General features: G+C 45.4%; 1 protein-coding gene across 6 annotated transcripts in view; it reads right to left on the bottom strand.

The window, feature by feature from the left end:
- Positions 1-23,153, bottom strand: part of DPP4 (dipeptidyl peptidase 4) — a 554,733-nt gene that overhangs the window by 31,711 nt on the left and 499,869 nt on the right. For all 6 annotated transcript variants that reach the window (XM_085645431.1, XM_085645429.1, XM_085645433.1 and 3 more), the window contains one exon: positions 21,721-21,785. In XM_085645431.1, coding sequence (XP_085501557.1) covers positions 21,721-21,785 — 65 coding nt within the window. The remainder of the gene's footprint in view (positions 1-21,720; positions 21,786-23,153) is intronic.

Raw genomic sequence — 23,153 nt, 5'->3', positions numbered from 1 at the left:
GACACGTAACCTCGAGCCCGAGAAAGGCTGACGATGCGTGACTAGGCAGAATCAAGCTGCCTCCCTTGCCTGAGGCCAGTCCTGCTATACTAGTTCTCGTGTCCGTTGTCCTGACTGAAAAGGCCGAAGACGATTGCCCTGCCCGTTTATGATCCATAAACACCTCTTATCCTATGTTTCAATCCTTTACACCTGGCTCTGCTCCTTTCCTTCTGGGCTTTTACAATGGGGAGGTTACGATTTTTATGACGGGGAGGATCAAGTAGAGAATGAAGAACTGACAAGAGAGCCTGATTGAATACCGAAAACCTACAACTAATCATTGTTTGATATTTATTTATTATCTGTTTGGGATACCGGGTTGGGCATGAGAAATATTCGTGAAATGTTGCCCCAAGACATTTTTCTTGTATTTAAGAAACGACCCACTTAATGCAATTTGAACAGTCTCGTAGATTCTGCCTCTGTGTGGTTCCTATGATTTCTGTGTCCCTGCAGTAAATAAACCTTGGTCTTTGACGCCGCCATCGAGAAGCCCGTGTCTCTGTTATTTGTGCACCGAGACAGGAGGAACTCAGGGGTCTTCGGGTGTTGTTTCCCTGACACCTCTGGACTCTTAAAAGTCCAGAACCTCAAATTGGCGCCCAACGTGGGGCGACGTCATCCGGTACCGGTCCAAAGCCTGAAAAGTTCGAGAAGTTTCGTGTGAAGATTCCGAAGGGAGGTACCCCGCTTCATCGATCCCTGCATGTCGTAAAAGTGGCCCGACGATCTCTTCCACGAGGGTTCCCGTTCCCAGACGGCTACAGAGGACCGCTGCCTTGACTGTCGCCCTGTCTTGGACCCGAGGTGCAGACCTTAGTACGGCGAGACGTAGACGGGTTCTCCTTGGTGACGTCTTCCACATTTCAGTTAAGTATTAAGTGGGTTGTGCTCAGTTTGGTTATTTGGATACGTTTGTTTTGGATTTGTAGATTATCATTGGTTGCTCTTGTTAAGATAATCTTTGTATTTGGTATTGGTTCTTTTTGGTATGCCTAAGTTCTCTGCGCATTTTGGTTGGAATTTGTCTTTGTAGTCATGACTAAGGGTAACAATTGTTTTTTGTCCTGGTTACGTTGCAACGGGGATTCACGGTTGGAGGATTCGTGTTCGGTTCCTCCGATTGGGACTCCTACATATGAGCTCTATTGTAAACATGGTGTGGGTCCTATTACGTATAATGAAGTATGGGTCCGTTATACCAAGAAAGATGGTGTCCTTAGTTGGCCACCGCATGGTAGTTTCGAAACAGAAATACTAGATAATTTAGAAATGAAGTTGTTCAAGAAGAAAGCCCGGCCGGCAATGTTTGATTCTTTTCGCGTATGGCGCAAAGAAGCCAAACAGAGAGAAATTAGGAAAACGAAGAAAGAACAGAAAGAGAAAGGGTTGACCTTAATGGAGTCTGCTAGGCAGCTGCATGTCAACGAGACCAAAAAAGCAATGGAGATAGAGAATAGAAAACATAATTTGGCGATTGATAAATGCTACCCTGTCTTGCCATCTTGTCCTGCTAAGCCGATAGAGGACCCTGAAAAGGATCCTCTGTTGTCTTATCTGTTGAGTTCACCTCCACCGTATGCACAGGGTATTACAGCACCACAGTTACTACCTGTTGTACAGCCAGCTGCTGGTCAGCATGGAATAGGTGCTCCACTTCCTTTGAATCCAGCTCCTGTCTTTCCCGTGATCAATGATCCTACGGCACCCCCTCTCCCTGGGTCGCCTATTCCGCCTTTGCCTATCGTTTCGCAAACTGCTTTACCTACTACTCCTACCCTTACTACTTCATCTGCTTCAGCTGCCCTGTCCCCAAGCCCTGTCATTCTGACTCCGCTTTCCGTTCGTCGGAAGATAACCGACTCTGTAACTAATATCTTAACTCCTCTCTACAGGTCCTTAATTGGGACCCCCGTTTCTGACTCTATACAGAGACGTAGCCAGCTTCCTGGTCCCGAGGAACGAGACACGTTAGATTCGACAGCTCTTAGGTGGATGTCGAAAGCTGCGAAGTATGATGCACGAAGAGTGTTAGACACATTTATGCAATGGAATGAACCGACTCAACGATATGTTTTTGACGTGATGTGTTCTCTTGTGCGTGAAGAATGGGAAGATGATGACCTAGATACAGTCCCCTCTGATTTAATAAATATTCAGCAGAAATTCGCCGCAGGAATGGTGATAGGTTCAGAAGTAGGGAGAGCGATAGAATTGATTTTAGCTTATCGGGATGAGTCCCCTTTTAGGGCGACAAGAGACCCTAATGGTACACCGATAACTAGGAAAAGACGAGGTCAGTATCCGATGAGAGAAGTTCCGCCCATATGGCGCGAAGCAGTTGCCGCTGATGGGAACTTGGGTATTGCAGCTGCTCCAGCACAATTCCAGAGAGTGTGGATACACATCCCTTGGAAGCGAGCTGAAGTACTAGCAGTAAAACAAGCATTACCAGATCCTCGTAAGAATCCTGCTGGTTATTACAAAGAATTAACGCAGACAGTCCAAGCATGCATCATGAATTTGGCAGACATTGAAATGCTATTTGGTAATGTAGTACCACAGCCTATATGGGCTAAGATTCGGCAAGAGAACCACCCAGTCGCCTTAGGAGGTGATTGGCCAGCTATCGTAGCGGCAGACGCACAGCAGGTTGGCGGAGCTAAACCCGAACCTCTGATTGCTGACTTACCTGGCAGAATAATTAATCTGATGAAAACGCTGATGCCAGCGTTGCGAGTAAATTGGGATAAACTATCAGCATGTAAGCAAAAGAAGGACGAAAGCGTCTCTGACTTCTTCACTAGATTTGAAGAGACTTTCGTAGACCACAGTGGGCAAGATATGAGTACCGAGGGAGGTCAGAGGTTGTTTGTTGACAAGTTCGTGTTTAATTTATTACCTGAGCTTAGTAACAAGTTAAAGGATTCAGAAAGTGCATGGGCGGTGTCGACGACAGCACAGATACTTGCAACTGCACAGTATTACGAGAATAGAGAGAAAGAAGAGAAGGAAAAATCAGAAAAGAAAACGAAAGATTTAAAAACCAAAGTCCTTTTGCAACAGGCATATCCGCCTCGTTCAAATCAGTCAGATTCACAGCAGCGACCCCAGTTTCAACAGCAGCCACAATTCCAGCAAGGGACGACACAAAGATTTAATTATAATTTTCCCCGGCAACAGTTAGCATGGAATCAGTGTGCCTATTGTAAAAAAGAGGGTCATTATAAGAATGAGTGTCCAGTACTACACCCACAAACTAGTGGTATCCCAGCTCAGAGAGGTAATGTTGGGATTATGCAAGCTCCTAGAGGTAGAGGGCGTGGTATGATGACACCACAGGCTGATCACCAATCGAATTATTTCGACCAGCGAAATATACAACCTACGCAACCAGGTAGATCTCCACAGTATCATGTTGAAGATTACTACGATCATAATGAAGAGATTCATAGAAGCGAGCAATAGGACAGCCGCAGGCAGAGAGAGGGAGTAGTATCAGTTCCAGTTGATCAGAGTGGACCTTATGTCGCAGTAGCTACCTCAGGCGTGGTCGAACTGTTTCTGTTGGATACTGGTGCGGCAAAAAGTTCAATCATGCATGCGAAACTCCCTGGCGCACCTTTGTCCGGCTTAACGAACACTTCAGTAGGTTTCTCAGGCGCCCCTGTTCACAATCCTGTGTCCAATCCTTTATCTATCTCTGTTGGGCCATGCAAGCTAGAAGCACCCCTTATCCTAACTACTGGTTGTAATGAGAATCTCCTTGGTTTAGACCTGTTGAAACGCCTGCATGCGACACTGTACTGTTCTCCTTCGGGAGTACAGCTCACATTAGGCAAAAGAGTCATCTCTCCGATGTACATGTCGATGGACAAGCTCCCACCGGAGCTACGTTCTCTCCCTGATACTCTTTGGGCGACTGGTCCAAACGATGTAGGCCTCTTGGAAATTCCCCCTTATGTGGTAAGTCTGAAAGCTAATGTTAAATTTCCACGAATCCCACAGTATCGGATTTCGAATGAGGGTGAACGAGCACTCTTGCTGATTGTGAAAGACTTGATACAGAAAGATGTGATTGAGGAAACTAGAGGAAACGTCTGCAATAGTCCTGTCCTGCCGATTTTGAAACGCACTGACCCTTCCAAACCTCCAATCTACAGATTTGTGATTGACCTCAGAGAGGTTAACAAAATTGTGATTCCACAGTTTCCAGTGGTACCAGATATCACTGCATTACTGACGTTGATTCCTGCATCGGCATCATGGTTTACGGTGATCGATTTGAAGAATGCCTTTTTCAGCATTCCCATAGCAGAAGAAAGTAGAGACATTTTTGGTTTCTCCTTAGGAGGACGCAGTTTCAGATTCAAACGCGCTCCACAAGGTTATTGCGAAAGCCCTTCAATTTATAGCCAAGCATTAAAAAGTCAATTAGATGCTCTTGTACTTCCTCATGGTGTTGCTCTGATCCAATACGTAGACGATCTTTTGCTAGCCGCTGACGACAAGGAAACTTGCAAAGCAGCTACTATTTCTTTATTACGTCATTTGTCCGACTTACATCACAAGGTGTCACCTTCTAAACTACAATATTGTTGCCAACAAGTGACCTACTTAGGTCATGTTTTGTCAAAGGAGGGAAGAAGGTTGACCCCAGAGAGAATCAAAGCAATTTCGCAGATGACTGTACCAAGCACACAGAGAGAAGTGCGTGCGTTTTTGGGTATTACGTCATACTGTAGGCAATGGATCCCAAATTTTTCTCTCATGGCGAAACCATTGGTAGCTCTGACTGGAAAAGGTGTTCCGATCCCTTTGCCATGGTCTGATGAATGTCAACAGAGTTTCTCTGACTTACGTGATGCGCTGTGTTCAGCTCCTGTGTTGGGTACTCCTGACTACAGTAAGCCGTTTACACTATATGTCCATGAAAGAGAAGGTTGTGCATTGAGCGTATTAACGCAACAATTTGGCGACAAACAGCGGCCTTGTGCATATTTTTCATCCACGTTAGATCCGGTAGCCAGAGCATTGCCAAGTTGTTTGAGAGCCACAGCAGCAGCCGCAGTGTCTATTCGACAGTCTGCCGGATTAGTCATGAACAACATGCTAGTAGTCATGGTTCCACATGCTGTGGATACACTCATGAATCGAACGAAAACTCAGCACCTCACCAGTGCTAGATTATCAGGCTATGAGCTGACGCTTTTGGCAAGTCACATTCAGATCAAGCGATGTAACATATTGAATCCAGCAACACTGTTGCCGACTACTCAGGAGTCGAGTGATTCAGAGCCCCATGATTGTTGTTTCAGAACTGAAGAAGAGACAAAAGGTAGAATTGATTTAAAGGATGCTCCGTTATCAGACCCAGACGGCACGTTATATGTCGATGGGTCCTGCTTTAAACTCCAGAATGGTGACGTGACGGCCGCGTATGCAGTTACGACTTTGAGTACGATTGTTGAGGCTGCAAGAGTGAGTCAGAATTCTGCCCAAGCAGCAGAATTAATTGCATTGACAAGAGCGTGTGTTTTAGCTGAGGGAAAGAGAGTGAATGTGTTTACTGACAGCCAGTACGCCTTCGGCGTTGCACATAGTTTTGGACGTCTCTGGAAAGAAAGAGGTTTTCTCACGTCCCATGGAACTAAGATCCAACATGGACAGTTAGTCAGCGATCTATTAGACTCCCTGACCCTACCGAATGAAGTTGCGATTGTGAAGTGCAGTGCACATCGAAAAATCACGGATGATGTTGGCCGAGGGAATGCATTTGCTGATGAGGTCGCCAAAGAGACGGCCAAGAACATGACGAGCTGAATGTACGTTGCAACGTCTGCAAGATGGATTGCTGAATCAGGAATGTGTGAGAATACGATTGACAGTGTGAAAGCAATCCAGAATGAGGCAACTGAAAATGAGAAGAATGAATGGAAGGAGAAAACGGGTAAAATAGATTCGAGTGGATGTTGGATTGATCTGTCTGAGCAGCAACGTTGGATGTTACCCAATGCGTATGTACTTGCAGTAGTCACGATGGCACATGGAGCGGCGCACATCAGTTCGAAAGGGATCTGTAAAATGTTAGCTCCAGTATGGAAGAATGATGGAATTACTAAGTGTGCGGAGAGAGTGGTGAAAAACTGCATGGTATGCCTGATGCATAATCCTGGCAAGGGAACCCCAACCCCAACTGGTCATTTTGCTCCCCCTTCTTGTCCCTTTGAAGTGATTCAGTTGCATTATATCCACATGGACAGGTGTAACAATCTTAAGTATGTCCTAGTGGTAGTATGTGCCTTTTCAAGATGGATTGAGGCATACCCACTAAAGGATAACACTGCCATGTCCACTGCCAAAATCCTCCTCAAAGAGTACTTCCCTAGGTATGGTATGCCACGGATTGTTTGGTCAGACAACGGAAGTGAGTTTGTAGGGAAAGTTATGAAGAGTGTGTGTACAGGTCTAGGAATCGTACAAAAATTCCACAGTGCGAATCATCCACAGTCAGCAGGTTTGGTGGAAGGGTACAATGGCACCCTGAAACTGAAACTTGCGAAAATTCAAGCTTCCACTGGTCTCTCTTGGCCAGACGCACTGCCTCTAGCTTTACTGTCCACCAGAGCGACTGTACACTCTCGAGTAGGGCTTAGCCCATATGAGATTGTGTTCGGCCGCCCTGCTAATGTTTGGGGAGTCCCTAGGCCAAAGGAATTCCAACAAATAGAATACCCAATGTTGATTGATTACCTTCATGATCTGACTGCTAAACTGAGCCTTATTCATCAACAGGTATTCGAATCCTTGCCTAAACTGCCGGAGAGTCCAGGTCATACGTTGAAACCCGGCGACCAGGTTGTTGTGCGGAATTTTGAACGCACTCGAAACCTTCAGCCAAGATTCGTGGGCCCGTTCCAGGTCCTCCTCGTAACCAGAACTGCAGTACGGCTAGCTGGAAGGAAGAATTGGGTGCACGCCAGCCACACAAAGTGTGTCCCTCTTCCACTTCCCTATGACAACTGGGTTAGACGAGGAATTGGTGTGTCCGAAACAGAACCTGTTCCTAGGCACATCCCTTTCAGTGATGCAGAGTACCTAACGGACCATCCACGAACCGAAACGCAGAACTTTGACACCTCAGCAGAAACCGCTCCTTTGAATCCTGAACCAAGTATTGCACAAAGTGAACACTTGTCACCTGTGGATTCGAACATTTCTGCACCTGTAGACCAGCTATTTCAAGACCAAACAAGACCCGGAAAGTACAGATATAATCTACGTTCTCATGTTATGAACTAATGACATTGCATTATTGCCCTTCTGTTTAAAGACTGTAAAACTGTTTTGATCATACTGCATTCCAGTCAATCAGGAAGTTTGCTAGAATTTTTATTTTTTTATTTTTATGTTTCTTACACCTTGCCATCTGGGTTACCGTAGGGTCGTAACGTGTGCCTTGTTTTAATTTACAGGGAATCAGACGTTAGGTCGGTTTCTTCTGTTTGTCTTGGTAACTCCCAGGATAAACAGAGGTAAGTTTTTAACAGGTACAAACCATCCGTTGCGAACGGTTGTAGAAGATGGAGCTTCCTGAATTACGACGGGTTAAAGTCATAAATGTGCACAAGACAAAATTATATGACATATTGTACAGTAAATGTTTCCTAATGCAATGTGCTCTGACACTTCTGATTGTTTTTATAACTCTAGTAGGCGGAATTATTTTTGGTATTCAATTGATCTTTGCACCTGTTACGTCCACAGTATCTCCCCATATTTCTGTTTCCCCAACTATTGGTACTATTCACTCTTTCCATCCTTTTCCTGCTCACGAGCAAGCTCGACGCTCTGAGTTTATAAATAACACTTTCATTCAGCTCTTGCACCAACATCAACTAGTGGTTAACACAACAAACTGCTGGGTATGTGGCTTGATACCACATACCATGGACAAGGGCATCCCTTATTTGGTTCTGCCTTTCAGTTATAATGGATCATTCTGGGCATTTCAGACCATGTTCGCCTATGCTCTAGAGACCTACCCTCCACGACCTCCGCGTTCCACCCGGTATAACTCTGCTAATAGAGCCTTGGTAAAAGGAATCACTGATATGGTGAGAGATGTCACTAATACTCCGTACATTCCCAAGGATGAGTTGCGAGTTTACATGGGGTGGAACATTACAGAATATGGCATTACTCTGGGTGAGAACAAACGTAAGAGCTCAACTCCGATCTGGGTCGTACCCCACCAAGGTCAGGTCTGTTTGCAAGGAAATGGGAGGAATCCGAAAGCTCGACTGGGGAAGAGTGACTGTATTGAAACATACGTGTTCCCGTCACAATCTTCCCCTGCATTCTTAGCCGCTAAGGGTACCTATTTTGTTTGTCAAGACAGAGCATATACATGGCTGCCCGCTGATTTCTCAGGTTCATGTTATATCGCTCAACTGTTACCTCCGACATACACTGCTGCACCGGACTATCACAAAACGAGAGTTGTGAGAGGTGTATTCAGTAAAGAGGATACTGCTGGCCAAGAAGCAGGAGACTTTTTCAAAGGTTTCCTCCCGTTCTGGGGGCCTATGGTCAACAGTAGAAACCTGCGTCAACTAACACGAGTAGTTGAATCCACCATTATTAAAACTACAGGTGCCCTTAGTAACCTGACAGCTGAGCTTCAAGCGGATCGCCTCATGACGTTACAGAACCGTATGGTTCTTGACGTGTTACTTGCAGATCGAGGTGGGGTATGCAAAATGATCCAATCAAGTTGCTGCGTTTTTATCCCAGATAATGCGCCAACAGTATACAAGGCCATCTCTAAGTTACACAAAATCTCCGACTCCATTCACGTAGAGGAAGGTGACTGGTCACTAATGGGATGGTTCTGGTATCTGTTATCTGCATGGGGGTGGAAGGTTCTAATGGTCATTGGTGTTACGTTAGTATTTTTATTCTCGTGCTGTCTCATTATTCAGTGTGGCCCTGCCTTATGTAGCGTTTGTGTTTCATCATGCGTAAGAAGACCACCTGTTTTCAGAGATACGCCACGGGATAGAGTAATGCTACAACAACATATCAGTGACCTGATGAACATAGAACTGGACTCTGACATAGAGTGAGTTGTTGCCTATGTAAGGGCAAAAGGACGGTCTGAGGTTCTGTAGCGATCCGAACCCGTGAATTCGGTATCATAGTACTGACACGATTTTGGTACCAATGAACCGCAAATGATCCATTGTATACGTGACAGTGTTTTCGCTGCGCAACTAGCACGAATTCACTGGAAACTAGGGCATTCTCTCTAAAAGTCACGGCATCCATTTTAGTTACGGCATCCATCTTGTTTCTTGCCCTCACATAGTCAATGAACGGACGATGACCCCGGCAGAGTCACCTTGTTAAGGACACGTAAGCTCGAGCCCGAGAAAGGCTGACGATGCGTGACTAGGCAGAATCAAGCTGCCTCCCTTGCCTGAGGCCAGTCCTGCTATACTGGTTCTCGTGTCCGTTGTCCTGACTGAAAAGGCCGAAGACGATTGCCCTGCCCGTTTATGATCCATAAACACCTCTTATCCTATGTTTCAATCCTTTACACCTGGCTCTGCTCCTTTCCTTCTGGGCTTTTACAATGGGGAGGTTACGATTTTTATGACGGGGAGGATCAAGTAGAGAATGAAGAACTGACAAGAGAGCCTGATCGAATACCGAAAACCTACAACTAATCATTGTTTGATATTTATTTATTATCTGTTTGGGATACCGGGTTGGGCATGAGAAATATTCGTGAAATGTTGCCCCAAGACATTTTTCTTGTATTTAAGAAACGACCCACTTAATGCAATTTGAACAGTCTCGTAGATTCTGCCTCTGTGTGGTTCCTATGATTTCTGTGTCCCTGCAGTAAATAAACCTTGGTCTTTGACGCCGCCATCGAGAAGCCCGTGTCTCTGTTATTTGTGCACCGAGACAGGAGGAACTCAGGGGTCTTCGGGTGTTGTTTCCCTGACACCTCTGGACTCTTAAAAGTCCAGAACCTCAGGGAGGAACGGAGCGAACCATTGCATGAAAACATATACATGTTAAATTACAACCACAGACTTGTTAAATTACAACACATCTCCCTAAGTAGGGGAGGATTTATCCCAATGTTCACATTAACTACTTTCACCTAACCTCTGATCAGGAAGTGTTCACAATTCTATCCTTACTCCATGTCTGGCCATTTTCCAGACGAACTACGTCCTTACCAGACTTGTCCACCCGTATGGTGGGCCCATTTTTACTCGACCCCGGTGGCACATGTGTTGGTTTCTTGACACTCACCAGAGTGTCTGGCTCAAAATCCACATTCTTGACACCATGTTTGACATCATACCAGACTTTGTACTTCTGTTGATGACCCTCTACTTTCTCTTTGCTCTGGCTTAGATCAGGACAGATACTTTTCCCACTTCCCAACCACCTGGGGTACATTTTGGTACTGGGCTCCCTCCCTCTCAGGAACACAAAAGGAGATACTCCAGTAACAACATTGGGAGCGGTGTGGTACGCCCACAACCACTCTCTTAATGAGTCTTCCACATTGAACCCATTTGTGATTGCTAGTTGAATGTGTTCTTTCACCATCCGATTCACTCTCTCAACTAAGCCATTGGCTTTCGGACAACAGAGTGCAGTCTTCTCATGCCTTATATTAAGCTCTTCCATGAACTCCTTCATTGTCTCAGAGACAAACTGCACCCCATTGTCTGTGACAAGAGTGGCTGGAATACCCTCATAGACAAAGATGTTCTTCAAAAATGAAATGAGACTGTTAGTCGTAGTAGATGCTGTAAACTTGAAATTGACCCAATGAGAGGTGTAGTCCACCAGAACAAACATGAACCTCTTCTGCAGACCTAGCATCTCCATGGGACCAATGATATCCATGGCCAATTTGGTCCACTGAGTTATAGGAACACTGACCGGGGCCAAAGGAGCTTTGTGTGGAATCTTACTCTTATCACTTCTGGCACAGCTGACACACTCCTTAACTTTTACCTCAATCATGGAATCCATTCTTGGAAACCAATAACAGCTCCTAACCTTGTTTTTTGTGAGACTCCTGCCCAAATACCCTTCATGGGCTAAATCAATTATTTTATTCCTCATACACATGTGCGGAATGATTTTATCACCCCGGTGTATGCGACCCGAGAGAATGAATAACTCTAGTCTCACTTCCCAAAAGTCTCTGATACTGTCGGGAATTTCCGAAATCTTATCTGGCCATCCTTTAGTGATGAATTCTTTTAATGTCTCCATGGCTGTATCCTCCTTCATTCCCTTATCCCACTCATCATTGGTTATCGAGGTGAGATGGATGGGAAATATGGGAACATCTAGCACTTCTTCACTTTGATTGCCACATAGGGGTGACCTAGGTAAATAGTCAGCAATCACATTTTCTGGACCTGGTAAGTACTCCACTTTAAAACAGCAATTTTCCAAACCTAGAACCCATTTACTTATCCGCAGAGACATGCTTTGAGTATGTTTGGGTGAAAACATGAAAGTTAGAGGCTTGGGGTTAGTGTGTATAACAAATTTTGTGCCCCACACAAAAAATTTGAAATGGTGCACAGCCCAAAAACACGCCAATGCCTCCCTCTCAATGACTGAGTAATTACGCTCTGATGAGCTCAATGTACGGGATGCAAACGCTATGACCGTCTCTTCCCCTTCACCTTTCTGAGACAGCATGGCGCCTAACCCTTTATGTTTGATGCATCAGTGGTTAGTACTGTTTTCTTTTTGGGGTCAAAAGTGCCAAGGGCTGGAGATTCTACGATATGCCGTTTTATCCTTTCAAACATCTCCCCGTGTCTTTCTTCCCATTCAAATACTGTATTTTTCTTGAGGAGTTCCCGTAAATCCTCACACAGATCAGAAAAATTCCTTACGAATTTGGACATATACTCCACTAAACCCAAGAACGATTTCAGTTCCTCTTTGTTCGATGGGTGTGGGGCATCCTTTCCCGCTTGAATTAGGCTGTATTTAGGCCTAAAACCCTCTTTGGATATAGTATGGCCTAAATAATCGACCAATGTAACTTTAATCTTGCACTTATCCAGTCGAACTGTTAACCCTGCCTTTGAGAGTTTGTGACACACCATATTGAGCGTCATGTCATGCTCTTCCTCAGTAGACCCATACATAAGTATGTCATCCTGAAAGCAGAGTGTGTTTTTGACTCCCTGCAGTACTTGTTGCATTATTTTCTGAAAAATGGAAGCCGCTGAGGCGAGGCCAAACGGCATTCTTCTGAACATATATGCCCCAAAATGTGAACTAAAAGCTGTTAAGGGTCTTGACTCAGGGTGCAGTTCGACCTGGTGATAGGCCATGGACAAATCAATAACCGAGAAAAAACATGCCTTCCCCATCGTACTTAACATTTCATTTATATTGGGAAGAGGAAACCTCTCTACCCAAATATTGTTGTTAAGTGAGCGGAGATCCACACACAGGCAGATGCCTTGTCCATTGCCTTTGGATGCAAGAACTAATGGGGCGAGCCATTCTGTGGCCTCAATGGGTTGAATGACCCCCATCCCACCTAGTTTATCCAACTCTGCCTTGAGCATCTCTCTAAGGCGGAAAGGTACAGGACGTGTCTTGTGTACCACGGGTTTGGCCCCTTGCCTGACTTTAATTCTGTGTTAGAAGTCCCGTAACTTGCCTAGTCTCTCAGTGAACAAATTCGGATATGCCTCCTGCAGGTGTTCGTTACTATCAGGAATATTGACTTGTAGTACTTGATTATTATCATTTGGATCCAAAATGATCCCCAGTTCCTTCTGATCTTGCCATCCTAACAGGTTAGCCCCACATTCTACCACATACACTTTGCCCACCGTGGACCTTCCCTTAAAATTTATGTGACTGCATACCATGCCAACCAACGGAATGGGATCTTTCGTGTAACCCTCCGGAGATATATCCGGAGAACTTAACATCATTTTACAACCATTTAGAGACTCCTCAAAGTCTTTGACATTTATCAACGTAAAAGGTGAGCATGAATCAGCAAACACCTCCAGCGGTTTGTTATCAAATAAAACAACACACTTGGGATAGTAAGGCTTTGACTCTGTATCACTGTCTTTCACATTAAACACAAATCTGGCCTGTGGTTCTTCCTGAGAATTGGCTACATTAACCATGTTACTCACACCATCTCTACACACCCGAGCCTGGTGCCCTCTCCTGTTACATTTCTTACATAAAACACTACGTGCAGTACACACAAGATTGTTTGCAAGATGGTTGCTGCTACCGCATCTAAAACATTTCAAACCATGCCCCTCCATACTATGTTTCACCGTAGCAGTTTCTTTAATGCCCCGCTTGTCAGAGATCTTGTGTATATCATTGTTACTGGCCTCCGCTTGTACTACGGAGACTACCTCTTCTTTAACTTTCATCTCCTTTACACATTTAGCAGTGTGTTCAATAGATTGCGCAATCGAGATAGCCTCCGTAAGCATGGGATTTTTCGCTAGTAGTTTCTCTTGAACCCTGCTATTGTTCGTGCATCTGACTAGTTGATCTCGAATGAGCGAGTCATTTAGATCCCCAAATTCACATAACTGAGTGAGACCCCTCAGGGCTGCAATATCATTGTAGATGGACTCATTTTTCCCTTGCACTCTGCTAAAGAAGTTATGTCGTTCTAGAACCACATTAACTTTGTCCCCAAAGTGTGTGTCTAATTTTATTAGGGTAACATCGTAAATATCATAATCATCCTCATTATCCACTTCAGGTTCAGGTAGAGTTTCATACACTTTACGTCCATGTATGCCCAAATTATGCAATAGTATGTGTTGTTTCCGGAGAGCAGAGAATTTTTTCCCCCCCCATTGCAATAAGATAGGATTCAAATAATTTTGTCCAATCCTTCCAATGAATCTCAGGATCCCCACACTCATTAAGAAAAGACGGTGGCTGGTTGATACCTATAATGGAGATTGAACTGCTCCCACCACTGTATCTGTGAGTTGGATAGAACACAACCCCTTATTGGGTACCCCCCCCCCCCCGCCCTGGAACCCGGCTACACAGACCTTGTACGTAAATGACTATAACGAAAACTATGAATGAAATTGGAGGCTAGCTAGTGTTTAAAACCCCAGTCCCACAAGTGACCTAAACAGGTACCTCATAACATGCAGAACTGACAGCACCTGATACCCACTCCACACAATAGTCTAATCTTGCCAGGTTCTAGTATGCACTCGAAGGATTCAGATAGCTTGAAGCTCTCCAGATATCCCCACATGTGGGTATGTACGAGTGCGTTAAAACACCACGGCTGACACACACTCTGGCGCTCCCTACACCAAGTCCTACTTGTGAAGTTCACCACAGAATTTCAGTCTGGATGGCTTGCGGGGACAGCGCACCTCACCCCGCAATGCCGGTAATTTCTTCGACATTTACATGGCAAGCACAGCTTGGCCTGGGCCCTCTTTCCACAAATTGGTCCTCCGGACAGCTGCTGACAGGGCCGATTGAAGATTGACCCCAGCACGGCCCTCACGTGATTGGGGCGCCGGAGCTCCGTCAGCCTGGGGAGACCCCTGCGAAAACGGAGTACACTCTGTCCTCAGGAGCTAGAGCGCCAGAAGTGCGAGGAAACAAAGGACTCGGCGTATCACGGCCCTCTAGTGGCTGGGGTGCCGGACTGCAGGAGTGCCGGAAGGAAGCTGAAGAAACGAAAACCCGGCCCTCAGGAGGTGGGGCGCCGACGCTGAGGAGACTTCCTTTACCCCTCTGCTTGCCGACCTCTGGAGGGTCCGAGAGAGCTTTTGACACGGAGACTCTCAGAGCGGAGGCTCTTGAAGGACTGCCATCGCAAACTTATGGCACACTCTCCACAGCCACAGACAACTCGAACAGCACCATCAGCGGATACGGAGGCTACCACAGATGCCATAAGCCTTTCTGCACACCACGGAGCTGCTCCTAATAACGCTCCCAGAAGCCGGTGAAGGTCACGCTCAGCAGATGCTCACGATGGCGACCCACGGAACTGACGCCTCTGAAAGAAAAAAGTGACCTGAAGGCTTGACCAACGAAGACCATGCGCCTCCCTGGCTCCACACTGAACGGCCACTTGAACGCACCCTCTGCTTCTCTGGCCCTACTGAATGGCCACTAGAACACACCTTACACCGGCCGGTAAGAAATCAGGGTAAGGACCTTGAAGGGATTCTCCTTTCCTCACCCGTGGTCCTACTCGGCTGAAAGTATTCACGGTGCAAGCATCGCCTCAGGAACGCCAGGCGTCTGGTGTCTCACAGGACTCAAAGTGTAGGCAGGTAACAGCGCACCCTCCACACTGTAAAAGACCACCAGTAAGCGGATCCAATTCCTGGAGAGCAGCATCACAATACATTGATGGAGAGAAAACAAAGGGATGATCAGCTGCCCCCTCCGCAGCTCGTCGCCAGTGTTATAAAGTTGAAAGAATTACAGACTCTAGAGCAGGTGAGTCCAGGTGTCTTTATTTCTGATCATCCACTCTCCATCTCACAGGATGGAACGCCAACATTCTAACTCAAGCTCCCTGGGAGGGACTAATAACTGGGGACTGGCAGGGAGGAACGGAGCGAACCATTGCATGAAAACATATACATGTTAAATTACAACCACATACTTGTTAAATTACAACACTATCCTTACCATCCGGCTTAGTAAACTCAGAGGATTAGGATTGGAACGAGGGATCAGTATCCTGAGGAAGGCCAGTGACCCAGTAGGGCAATTGGTAATGGCTGAAACATGTTGGTACAGGCAGATGGGGAAATGGAGATGTAGCTCCTCCTATATACCTATTCTTTATTTTTAACCCTGTCAAGGGATGCCAACAATAAATAAAAATATTGACACCCACTTAGATAGTCTTAAATACAATTCTTTCTGCAGTATGGATACCTCTTTTGAGAATTTGTTTTTCTTTTCTATATAAAACACAAGCGATCCACTCCACTCCACTGTTGGTCTGCACCAGGGTGTGTTAGTGGTCTATGATTAAGCATGGCACTATATTGTGGGTAAGGGCATTCTTAAAAAAAACTTTGGGTTTCCCAGTATGTTTCTTTCTTTTCTTTTCTCTTCTTTGTTCCCCTCCTACAATTACTTCTTAATTGGTATATGTCTCCGGCTCCCTATCTCAGTAGCTGGGATTTGTTCTTTTTTATAGTGAAGTCTATAGTCTGGTTGGGAGAGCAAGGGAAGGCACATCATCTAGTCTCTCCCTGTTTTGTATATGTGTAGGGCATACACATTGGCTCAGCTTAAGGGGTTCTGTCAGGAGACAAGGGTGTTCCATAAGGGAAGTGCCAAGAAAGCAGAGCTTCAGAAAGCCTAGAGATCATGGGTAGATGCCCACCTAGAAGGAGAAGTGGATGAGGAGGAGGGACCTGTGTCCGAGGAAGGATCACAGTGGGACCTGCCAGAGGGTCTTGACATATAGCCTACAGAGAAGGAGGAATTTCCTTCTAGGACTGGAGGTCCACTCTAGAGAAGGCAGCAGTGTGTCCTCAAAGAGCCTGTCCCCAGAGAAGCTGGCGGACAGAAGGGAGGAGAGGAAGCTGAGACTAGAGCTTGCAAAGATTGACAGGGAGAAGGCCCATGCCAAGATTGATAAGGAACTGGCCCTTGCCAAACTGGAGAAGGAGCAGGTCTTTGCTGGATTGGAGTAGGACTAAAACCTAAAAGAGAAGAAGCTGGCCATGGAGGAAATATAGATGGCTCATGAACTTTACCTTCAGAGAGTTGGATATTAGAGCCCTCTATATGGGTTCGAGCAACCACAATAATGGAGGCAGCATACATGCAGTGTCTTCACATGAGTCCAGATTACATATCCCAAAAGATACTAATGTGAGGGATGACATAGAAAAAGGGTTGGCAGCCCATGAAGTGGCTTTGATAGAGCACAGGATCCCAGAGGAGCTCTAGGGGGGTGGCCTATGGTGGTACATGCCTACAGTGCAGTGGGACACACTCCTTACATTAGAGAGGGAGGACCAGTACAACTACACTGCCATGAAGACCATTTTTGTCAGTAAGTTTGGGTTGATACCTGAGAAGCACAGGCAACGGTTCAGGGCAAGCCACAAACTCTTTATACAAACATGGGTGGATTTTTTGGACTATGTTGGTAAGGCACTGAAGGGCTAAATGAGAGGCAACAAAGGTAATGGTTATGAAGGATTGCACAACATGTTTTTAAATGAGCAAATTCTTGATATTGAGTTGTGCCAAAACATGGTTGATAGCATGCTTACTGATTCCAGGAAGCTTGTTTAGGAGGTGGACCTCTGGGTCAGCACCAGAATGTCCAGAAAGGTATTGGGTGGATCCCAAAATGGTTGGACTTCCCACCAGAAGAAAAATGGGGAGATAAAAAGACTGAGTTTTCTAAAGGCCCACAAAACAGCTCAAAGGGGAAAGGGTCTGATTTGTATTACCAATCTGGCCACCAGATGAAAACTTACCCTGACAAAGGTCAGCAGCCCAAACTCATCAAGTACTATGGACACTACAAGGGGGATCCCAAGTGTACGAAAAGAGCCCCACCTCCCACTGGAGGAACAATTCCAGGTGTGGCTAGTTTAGTGCTGGGGGAGGAGTTTGTCCCACTTAATGGGGAGAGTTTACTATGGTTATCCAAGTGTCTCTTTGTGACAGTGAAATGGTTCCTAAGACCCATGTGCCCTCAAATACTAAGAAGTGGGTCGCCATCAATGGGCACTGTTTAGAGGCTCTGAGGGATACAGGAGCCAGTATGACTATGATGAGGAGTCATCTGGTTCCCCAGAGCAGATAATTCCTAATGCATTCCACCAGGTTGTGGTGGTTGACAAAAGAGAGGGTCACTATCCTGTGGCCCTTGTCCATTTGATTAGAGAAGGATTCAGGTTTTCTGAAAGTCGCAGTGAGCCCCGCGTTGAATATGGACGGTTTACTAGGTATTGATCTGGAGCACTCTATCTGGAAGGAAGTGGACCTCCAGACTCATGTGGAGATGTTAAGGTTACCTGAGTGGATCTGTGCCATGACAAGGTCCATGGCTGTTTGGTAAGGGAGTCAGGAAGGGTTGGAGCCTGGAACAATTGTCCAGCCAGCTGCTAAGAATGGGAAAGGCAGAGGGCATGGAAAACCAGCCCTTCAATATGCCTCCTGTGACATAGATGAGGCACCTGTAGTGGCCACCCCGTAGTCCACTGGGGATATTGTTTCCCTTGGTGCCCTGCCTGACCTTGCTGTATGGCATGTGGAAAGAGGACCCACCAAGGAGGAGTTCTGTAGGGCATAATGGGAGAGTCCAACACTAATGGGTATGATGCAACAGGCTGACGCCGAAGCAGCAGGTGATACCTCTGGTAGTCACCACATTAACTGGGAGGGCAACCTTCTGTACAGTGAGCCTAAGTCTTTGAGGCATGGAACATCAAGTGCCCTGGTGGTCCCCCAATGCTACAGGGCCTTCCTACTGGAGCTGGCTCACTAAACCCCCCTGGCAGGACACCTAGGCCAAGACAAGACCATTACAAGACTTGTCCCCCACTTCTATTGGCCTATGATCAAGAATTTCTCAGATGCATTCTGTAGGACTTGTGTGACCTGCCAGGCCAGTGAAAAGACGGGGCAGAGACTTCAAGCCCCCCTTAATCCATTAACTGTTGTTAGCACCCTCTTTGAGTGGGCGAGCATCCACATTGTAGGCCTATGGATCCCCAGACTGCATGAGGCAACAGATGTATCCTAATTCTGGTGGATCATGCCACTAGGTTCCCAGAGGCAATACCTCTGAGGACTACTACAGCACCTACAGTGGCAAAGGCCCTGGTAGGGATTATTACCTGAGCGGTTTTCCCAAAGGAAGTTGTGTCTGACAGGAGCAAAATCTTCATGTCTGCTTATATGCAGTCAATGTGGAAGGAGTATGGAGTAACATAGAGGTTCTCCACCCCTTACCACCAAAAACCAATGGGCTTGTTGAGATGTTCAACAAGACCCTGAATAGCATGATTAGAGGCTTGCCTGAGGCCTTGAGACAAAACGTAGGATACCCTCTTGCCTTGCCTCTTGTTCTCTTACAGAGAGGTGTCAGAGAGAGGAGTGGGTTTCAGTCTGTTTGAATTGCTGTATGTGCACCTCTTCAGAGGACCTCTGAGTCTGGTGAAAGAAGAGTGGGATTAAGCTCCTGGAAAGGTACCCCAGGATGTAGTGAGATACATGCTGGCCTTCAGAAACCAGATAGCTAAGTTATGGAAGCAAGCTTCCAGTAACCTTGAAGGCAGCCAGGAAGACAAGATGGAGTGGTTTGACAAAAATTATATCACTGTGGAATTTCAACCTGGTCAGAAAGTGTGGATGTTGGAGCTGGTAGAGCCCAGGGCCCTCCAAGACCACTGGAATGGGCAATACGAGGTGATTGAAAAAAAGGGTGCGACCACATACCTGGTGGACCTCAAGACTCCTAAGCACCCCACAGGGTGCTGCATGTAAATCACCTCAAACCACACTTTGAGAGGTCTGAGTTCACCATGCTCTTGGCGATTGACTGATGGAGAAGTGGAAGAGGAGAGTAAACCTCTTCCTATCCTCTTGGAAGCCAAGGAGAAGGATGGGTCTGTGAAAAATCCCAGTCTAACTCCTGAACAAAAGAGAGACTGCCACCACGTGTTGGGGCAATACTCTTCTCTGTCTCCCTTATCCCTGGGATACTCACCTGTGCACCCATGATGTAGACACAGGGGACAACCCCCTCTTAAGAATAAATCTTACAGGTTGTCAGATAAGGTGGGGTCCAGCATTAAGGCTGAAGTGTCCAAAATGCTGGAGTTGGGGGTGATAGAACCCTTCAGTGGCCCCTTTAGGCAAAGAAAGAAACCGCCATGGCTGGGCTGGGCTCCAAAACCCAGACTGTGGTCAGAGCATTCATGGGCCTCACTGGGTACTATAAGATGTTTGTCAAGGGATATGGCACCATTATTGCCATCTTGACTGAGCTGACTTTCAAGAAGCAGACCAGAAATGAGATTTGGATATAGACTGCATATGACTCCCTGAAGCAAGCCATGTGCACAGCTCCTGATTTCTCCCAGGACTTTATCATTCTGACAGATGCCTCAGAGCATGGCAAAAGGGCAGTGCTATCCCAAATTAATGAGGAGGGCCTAGACCAACCTGTAGCCTTCATCTCCAGGAGGTTACTCCCCAGGGAACAGAGGTGGAGTGCTATTTAAAGAGAAGTTTTTGCTGCGGTCTGGGCCCTGAAGAAGTTGAGGCCATACTTGCTTGACACTCACTCCCTGATTCAACTGACCACAGGCCCCTCAGCTGGCTCATTCAAATGAGGGGTGGGAATCCAAAACTGTTGAGGCGGTTTATTTCTCTAAAGGGTGGAACACAGGCCTGGGGTAGACCACACCAGTTCTGATGGCCTGTCTAGGTTTAAATCCTTAGTGATGAGACCTCCCTAGAGTTTGGGTAGATGTCCCCACTTTCAGCTGGGGGGACACATATTACACCTGTTATCCTTAAGGTGGTCTTTCCACAGACTTTTTGCCGTTTGCTTCTCATTTTTTCAAATTCGTTGTGTTGGCCGTTTATTTCTGTTAACCATTGCTAAAGTGCATGTGCTTCTCCTCTAAACATGTTGACACTGGTGTATACCTGATTGGCATATTTGTAGCACTGGTAAATCCCTTGTAAAGTGGTATACCATATACTCAGGGCCTGCATTTCAAATGCTGCTAGTGGGATGCAGCATTGATTGTGACACCCACAGAAGTAGCCTTTCAAACCTGTCTCAGGCCTGCCACTGCAGTGCCTGTGTGTGCACTTTACTGCCACTTCGACTTGGCGTTTAAAACCACTTGTCAAGATTTACACTCCCCTTTTATTGCATATTTGACTGCTAAGGTGGGCCCTAAGTAACCATAAGGGCAGGGTGCTATGTAAGTAAAAGGTAGGACATGTACCTTTATGTTATCCATGACCTGGTAGTGACAAACAGCCATTTCGTTTTTTTCATTAATGTGAGCCCTACTCCTCTCATAGGCTGAGTGCAAATCGGTATGAGCATAAAACGCTTTGTGAATCTGTTTGAAGTGAGTATATATATAGATGTGTGGGTAACTCTAGATGTTAAAACATTGCTATCATACAATGTACATTGCACAAAGGTTGGACAATTCCGGATTCCAGGCATTTTAGCACATGTTCATGGCAATTTGGCAGTGACATATAAACTGCCAAATGGTGCAAAAACAGCACGTGCACTGACTGACCAGTACAAAAAAAAATGTGCCACTCAGTAATTTCAAATGTCAGTTCATGATTGCAATAATGTTGAACCCAAAAAAGTTTCAACATTCACTGCAAACCAAGAAAAGTTTCAACATTCACTGCAAACCAAGAAAAGTTTCAACATTCACTGTAGAAGTACATTTACATTAACTTTATACATAACATTGCATGCTTCAACATCTATTGAACAAAGTGCTGTTAGGGGTGTTCTTCTTTGGATTTAGACAAACATAAGATATGGGTTAGGTAGCGTATGACATGTATCACTCTATGTTGAGAAAATGTGCTTCTTACCTCATAACTGTTAAGGTTATCTTCTTCGGTAGGAAGACACATGTAGCGCTCAGTGTATATCGAGTCTGTGCAAAAAAAAAAAAAACTGCCTATTAGCATACTGTAGTTTGTATGGGAAAAATACGATATTGAAAGCTGCAGATTAGATTGAAAGTACCGACAATAAAACATGGTTGAGTCGAGACATCAAAGCAACATCAGTCAATAGGGATTTAATTAGGTTGGAAGAAAAAATACTTGAGTTGCGCAACTACATGGAATGCTGATATTGAAAGGCAGATGAGGGGGTTGGTTGTGGTGGTGGTGGTTGTGAAGGGGCTGTGCACCATTAAAGAGCTGGAGGACAAAGCAATTACAGAAGAGATATCAAAACACGAAAAGCTGCCTGCTTCCCATTTCAAACTGAACCAAGAGACAGAGGAAAATAAAAAGAAAAGAACATTCCAATCTAAAAATGATCTTGAAACCATTATTAAAATTATTATTCGGTGATTCATGCATCAATAGTACAGCCTACAGCAATACTGTACGACACACTATCAAATTATGTATCATTCTAAACAGGCCATGTACAATTTGAATTCAAAAGTAGACTGAGTTCATACACGTGAAAAGGTTTGAAAAATATATTAATTTGTTCACGTGTTTTTTAACTCTTACATGTTTTTCGCACCTTGAAAAATAACTGCAATCATATTTAGCTTAGTGCAGAAATGTTCATGTGATGTGCTCCAGGTTGAACAAATTATAGTATGAAGTGGGGGGTTTAGTAAGTCTTTTTACAGTTTCTCGGAAATGTGATTACAGAACATGAAAGTAAGTCCTGTGTGGTGCAATCGGACAATCGACAGAAAAACCGTCAGGGGCATATTATCAAGAAAGCCGTTAAAATTATTAAAGCGGCGATAACGGGCTTGATAATATGCCGCAGAGAATTCCAATAGAAGTCCATGTTCTGGTGTGAACCTGGGCTTCTATTGCAATTCTCAAGGGCATATCATCAAGCCCATTATCGCTGCTTTAGCGGCAGTTTCCTGCCGCTAAAGCGGCGATAATTTTAACGCCATTCTCGATAATATGCCCCTGAGTGTTTAGTGGGAATAGGAATGAAAAATGGTGAGTTTTCTATCAATATGTATGTGAGTTCAACTGCTTACCTTTTATGTCTGCTGTGAACTTGTGCACAATGACATATTCTACCACAATGACACAATCAACACACGTTAACTCTAAGTATTTTTCCGTTGCACCTGTATTTTTGGCTTTTGAGACTGTGTGGGGGCTTCGCAAACAGCAAATCTGTTCCTTATTAGGGACATCCTTTCGCTTGCTGCGTGTTAGACAAATATCTCCTTGAACCACCAAGGGGCATATTAACAAGGGCCAGCGATAATTGTCGCTGGCCGTGCTTAGCGATAATTATATTATCGCAG

Source organism: Triturus cristatus, chromosome 3_1 (genome assembly GCF_964204655.1).
Source record: "Triturus cristatus chromosome 3_1, aTriCri1.1, whole genome shotgun sequence".
Lineage (NCBI taxonomy): Eukaryota > Metazoa > Chordata > Amphibia > Caudata > Salamandridae > Triturus > Triturus cristatus.
Note: the sequence above shows the minus strand (reverse complement) of the source record. Positions and strands in the feature narration are given on the sequence as shown.